Here is a 6,000-nt window from a genome sequence, read left to right as displayed (position 1 = left end):
TAAAGCACAGAGATGCGAAGTAACCCAGTTCCAGGCTGCAGACTTTTTGGCCAGTTCTGGTTTTGAACGTACATCCCAAAGCAGTGTGAGATTTGTAGTGCCTGACCCTGCCCATTGAAATCAGTGCTGCAAGTCCCATAATGCATTAGGATGGGGTGGTCAGAAATCCAGAACTGTCCCAAAATCTCCAGCCCGGAACTAGGTAAATTGGCATCTCTGAAAGTACAGTATTTGTTGTCTCTAATTCTACCCATTGAAATCAGTGTTGCAGGTCCCACAATGCATCAGGATGAGGTTGGCAGAAATCCAGGACTGGGCAGAAATATTCCCCCTGGAACTGGGTAACTTGGAAGCTCTGTACATGCTTCACTTATGTGGTTTTCAAGCCAAACAAATTTTGCCTCCACAGAAGCTCCAGCCCTCCCGCAGAGCAAAAAAACATGGCATTTTAGTTTAATCTTTGTCTACAAGAAGCCTGACCTTGCATGTACAGTACAGCAGTGGCCACCTAGTTAGAGTACCAAGCTTGACAGCCAGAGGTGCCTAGTTCAAATCCCACTGCTGTCCCTTTTGATCTTGGGTAAGGCACCTAATCACAACACCTCTACTCAGGAAATCTAGATTACCCCAACTTGACATTTCGTCCTTTAGATTGTAAGCTCTTCTGAGCAGGGACCATCCTTAGTTATTAATTTGTGCAGCGCTGTGTAACCCTAGTAGCGCTTTAGAAATGTTAAGTAGTAGTAGTAGTCAATTAACCCTCTGTTGCCTCAGGGACAAATTTAGATTGTGAACTCTCCAGGGAAATACTCAGTGTACCTGAATGTGTAACTCACTTTGAGCTACTACTACTACTACTATTTAACATTTCTAAAGCGCTACTAGGGTTACGCAGCGCTGTACAATCTAACAAAGAAGGACAGTCCCTGCTCAAAGAGCTTACAATCTAAAGGACAAATGTACATTTAGTCAAGTAGGAGTCATCAAATTGGGGTAGTCTAGATTTCCTGAAAGAAATCACCTTGAGCTACTACTGAAAAAGCTGTGAGCAAATTCCAAAATATAGTGCAACACCTGAAAAACAGAAAGAGGTGCATTTTGTCCTGTACTGTGCAAAATATAGAGACCAGGTGTCAGGTATGGTGGGGTGCAAACAGGGATATCTCCCTTGGCCAGACAGGGCCCCAAGCCTGGCAGAAGCTGAAGATGGAATAGCCTGGTACTGGGCCTTTGGGTTTCCCTCTCAGATTTGTCTTGGGCCCACACCATGTCTAACACCAGCTGAGACAGATGTACATTACAAAAAGTGACCTATTTAATCACTAAATTGAATATAAACTTCTTTTTTCTACTTTTGTTGCCTGGTGATTTTATTTTTTTCTAACTGTATTGGTCCTAGTTTCTGCTAGCTGTCTTCTAGTTTCTCTTGCCAAGGTCTCATATCCAATGGACATGTCTTCTCTATGTCCACCATCCATCTTCCCTCCCTATCCTCCTCCAATGCTCAGGATCACCCCTCAGTGTCCTTAACCCTGTTGTACCTAGCATCACTCCTGTGTCCCTGTCCCTATGCTCCTTCCATCTCCAGCATCTCTGTGTTTACATTCGCCCTCCCGTGTCCAGTATTGCTTCTCTGTGACCCTATCACTATGCCCTCTTTCTGTGCCCAGCAGCATCTCTCTCTCCTTTTCCCCCAGGCCCCCTCCATCTCTTCGTCTCCCACAATCTCTCCCGCTCTATCTGGACCCCATCATCTCGTCTTCACTTTTCCTTCATTTGACACCCCTCTCTCAGCCAGCATCTCTTTGCATTGCGCCCGCCCCGGCCTGCATCTCTCAAGGAGATGAAACCTCCCTAGCATTCTTCTGCATTTATTTATTTATTGCATTTTTACAGGAGAAATATGCTGCAAGATGACAGATCTGAAATTGCATTGCGCCCACCACCCTGCCAGCATCTCTCTTCCGTTGCACTCCCCCTCCCTCCCGGGCCAGCATTTCTCCCTCTTCATCCCTAGTTCAAGCTTGCTGCCTTATCGCAGGAATTCCCACACGATACCCTCCCAGCTGTTCCCGGGATTTTCGCTCTGTCCTCTTCCCGTTTCCTCGTGGGCATCCTGGTGGAATCGCTGCCGGTCCACCCCTAGCCATAAGACGAGTTTGTTTGGAGGAAGAGAGAAAGATGCCGCCTGGGAAGAAAAGAGGAGAAATGCGGGACGGCCGGGAGAGATGCTGAAGTCTCGCGGAGGCGGAGGAGGGAGTCTTGGAAGCGGCCCGTTTGCAACTCTATCCGCGCTCCTGATTTCTTGTTCGCTTCCCGGCGCTGTAGACCAAACCGTCCCCGAGTTAATGTCGTGTGGCTCGGTCTCGTATTAGCGCCTTGTTACTCGTCCCGTTTTCCAGCAGAGCGCCCAGCTCCGTCCTTTTCAGCCGGCCGGCGCGCGGAATCGGGGGAATGGAATGGATGAGTGAGCAGCAGCTCGCATAAGCCACGTCCACTCCCAGGCCGGTGTGGAAGCTCCTCCCACTCGCAGCTCGCGATCCACGTCCGCGTGCCGGAGTTAGGGACACGGGGCGGGGCGGCGGTGGAGAGAGAGAGAGAGAGATTCGCAGGCGCGGCCCGCGAGGGGTGCGGGAGTGGATGGGTTACTATGGTAACTGACGGCGGCGGCGGCGGCGCTGGTAGCAGCAGCTCTTCAGACTCGGTGGTGCGGGGCGGCAGCAGCGGTTCGCAGCTATATTAGCCGGTGACGAGGAGAGAGAGCGCAGAATGGAAGACGGTTTCTCCAGCTACGGCAGCAGCAGCCTGTACGACACCTCCTCGCTGCTCCAGTTTTGTAATGGTAAAGTCCCGCGCCTCGCTCCGGCCGGACAGGGCGTAGGGAGTGGGGTGGGGGGAGGGAGAGGTCGTGATGGGGAGCCAACGGTTTCGTTTCTTTCCCTGCTTCCCGTGAAGACTTGACGTGGTGGGAGAGGAGCGGGGTTGTCCCTGGGAGTCGCAGCTCTCTTGGTCGGCGGCCTCTCGCACGTCCGTATTGAAAAGAAGTAGAGTCAGGCTTTCTGCTACTTTAGTCAAAGTTCAGAGGAAAGGAAAACCCCAGCGAGCCACACGTGGCGGGCAGGAGAATATATGTGTTTTGCGTTTAATTATGTGGAACAACTTTGAAATTAGTTTACCGCCTGGCGGCAGGAAGAAAGTTTGCCCAGGGGGGCGTCAGTAAGTATAAAACGACCCGCTGTTATGTTGTAAAAGACTTAATGAAAAGAGACATAAGCAAGAAAAACACATTTAGTTAAGTTGCTTTTGGAAGGCTTTTATTTATTTATTTTTTTGGTGCAGTTTTCTAACTTCAAGAGTGGTTACACAGTTAAGTGAAAGGAGCATCCAGGCTTTATTTGCTCTTTTTTTTTTTTTTTTTAAATAAAGTATGACCATAATCTGATACTTTTAGGGTTTATTTCTTGCCAGAGTACCACCAGCCAGCTTCCTTGAACCCTTTATCCTCTTTTGGTCTTAGTTCCGTGTTTTCTTCTTCTCTACTAATGTAGCCTTTGAGCTCACTCTCCAAAGGAAGAAAGTTAGGTTTATGAGCTTGTCATGTCTGGGTATGTGTAAGTAAGTGGCTGTTCCACTCTTCATGATAACTTTCAACCAGATGTGATCATAATGCACTATGATGTTGTCACACACAGGCAGTGGAATGGGATGAGCCACTGGGGCCATGGATGGCCTTACCAAAAAGTTTACCCAGCATAGCATCAGCAATTAGAGAGGGTGGGTGGGGGCAGGGGTGGAGATTGTACTTTTTGGCCCCTCCAACCAAAAAACTGTTCTGGCCCTGCACCAGTATGTGTTATGTGTCACAGGCCCCACTACATAAATGGAACCTGTATACACCAAATTTTCAGGATGTAATGGGATCTAAGAAGAATCTGAAAAGGGTGTTTTTCTGTGTGTGTAACCCAGGTCTCCCCACTACTAGTTTGGGTTCAAAACCCCGATCTGTGTCACAAGGATAATCCACTCTATCTCTAGGGTCACAGTGTATCGCACACACATGCCACACTCAAGTCCCAGTTCTCCTACAGACGAGTTTGGGAGTGGGTCAGTGGTCCGGAATACAGATCCGGGGTGTTGGGAGGCTAGGAGAGATTTATTTAATCAGTACCCCCTTCTTAAATTAGGAACACATGTTTCCACTCTCTGCCAAAAAGCACTCTGCACTCCAGGAGTTTTGTACAATGCAAACTCAACATTACTGGAACTTTTCAACTGGTAGTCAAGCCCCTTAATACTTTTATATACACTCTCATCCAAGACCATTCAGGATGATCTTGGCTAATCTCCATTCTTTAGGATTTGTCAGTATTGTACATATTTACATAGGCTCCTGTCCTTTACCCATCCCTTCGTGGCAGAAATAAATTCCATGCTGTGTCCAATACTCCTAATTTCTACTCCAGGTCTTTGCAGACACAGTCTCTTTATGTGTCCTCCTCTCAGCAGTGCACCTGTCAAGACTACACTCTGGTTTTGAGCAGGCTCTCCCTGTCCCAGTCCCACTTCCAGATTGGACTCCCCTTTGTCCATCTGAAGCCCAACTCCTTCTCCAGTTGCCACTTTTAGGAGCAGCAACTACTCCTGTAACTTGCTTGTATTTGCTTCCTTCACTCCAAGATCCCCCCAATACTCCCAAGGGTCCTGGCGGGGGTACAGGCAACCAAAGACCTCTTGTATCTCACCACAGACTCTTAAATTTCCAAACTCCATCCCATAGTATCAGGCTCCCCAGGGAAACCACTTTCTTTCTGCACCTTATTTCAACACCACTCCCCTTGGGCTGGGCTCTCCCCCATCCAGGGACAATCCTACCACTCCAGCCCTCTGGCAGGGACCTCCCTCCCCCTAGGGCCTCTGGAAAAATCTAATATCATTACACTAGTAATACCCATTCCTTGGGTTATTGGTGAGGGGGGGGGGGCAGTTCCATGCACATTTGTATCTGGGTAAGCAAACTTCTTTACATAAGAACACAAGAATAGCCATATTGGGTCAGACCAGTGGTCCATCTAGCCCAGCTTTCTGCTTCCAACAGTGTCCAATCCAGGTCACAAGTACCTGGCAGAAATCCAGTTAGTAGCACCATTCCATTCTACCAATCCCAAGTAAAGCAGTGGCTTCCCCCATGTCCATCTCAATAGCAGACTCTGGACTTTTCCTCCGGGACCTTGTCCAAACCTTTTTTTAAACCCAGATATTCTAACTGCTGTTACCATATCCTCTGGCAATGAGTTCCAGAGCTTAACTATTCTTTGAGTGAAAAAAATATTTCCTCCTGTTTGTTTTAAAAGTATTTCCATGCAATTTCATTGTGTCCCCTGGTCTTTGTACTTTTTGAATGAGTGAAAAATCAATTCACCTTCACCCATTCCACACCACTCAGGATTTTGTAGACCTCAATTATATCCTCCCTGAGCCATCTCTTTTCCAAGGTAAAGAGCCCTGGCCCCCTAACATTTATTTTTATTTTTGTTACATTTGTACCCTGCGCTTTCCCACTCATGGCAGGCTCAATGCGGCTTACATGGGGCAATGGAGGGTTAAGTGACTTGCCCAGAGTCACACCAATGTGGCCGCGCAGGCTTCTGCTTCTGTGAGTCTGACGTCCTGCACGTACGTGCAGGACGTCAGACTCACAGAAACAGAAGCCTGCGCAGCCTTCTACATGGAATGTTGCTAGTGGAATAGCAACATTCCATGTAGAATCTCCAATAGTAGCAACATTCCATGTAGAATGTCCAATAGTATCTATTTTATTTTTGTTACATTTGTACCCTGCGCTTTCCCACTCATGGCAGGCTCAATGCGGCTTACATGGGGCAATGGAGGGTTAAGTGACTTGTCCAGAGTCACAAGGAGCTCCCTGTGCCTGAAGTGGGAATTGAACTCAGTTCCTCAGTTCCCCAGGACCAAAGTCCACCACCCTAACCACTAGGCCAC

General features: G+C 48.1%; 1 protein-coding gene across 4 annotated transcripts in view; it reads left to right on the top strand.

The window, feature by feature from the left end:
• Positions 1–2,634: 2,634 nt before the first annotated feature.
• Positions 2,635–6,000, top strand: part of EML1 (EMAP like 1) — a 199,531-nt gene continuing 196,165 nt past the window's right edge. For all 4 annotated transcript variants that reach the window (XM_030213925.1, XM_030213926.1, XM_030213924.1 and 1 more), the window contains exon 1: positions 2,635–2,842. In XM_030213925.1, coding sequence (XP_030069785.1) covers positions 2,770–2,842 — 73 coding nt within the window. In that variant the 5' untranslated portion in view covers positions 2,635–2,769. The remainder of the gene's footprint in view (positions 2,843–6,000) is intronic.

This window comes from Microcaecilia unicolor, chromosome 9, assembly GCF_901765095.1.
Source record: "Microcaecilia unicolor chromosome 9, aMicUni1.1, whole genome shotgun sequence".
In the NCBI taxonomy this organism is placed as follows: domain Eukaryota; kingdom Metazoa; phylum Chordata; class Amphibia; order Gymnophiona; family Siphonopidae; genus Microcaecilia; species Microcaecilia unicolor.
Note: the sequence above shows the minus strand (reverse complement) of the source record. Positions and strands in the feature narration are given on the sequence as shown.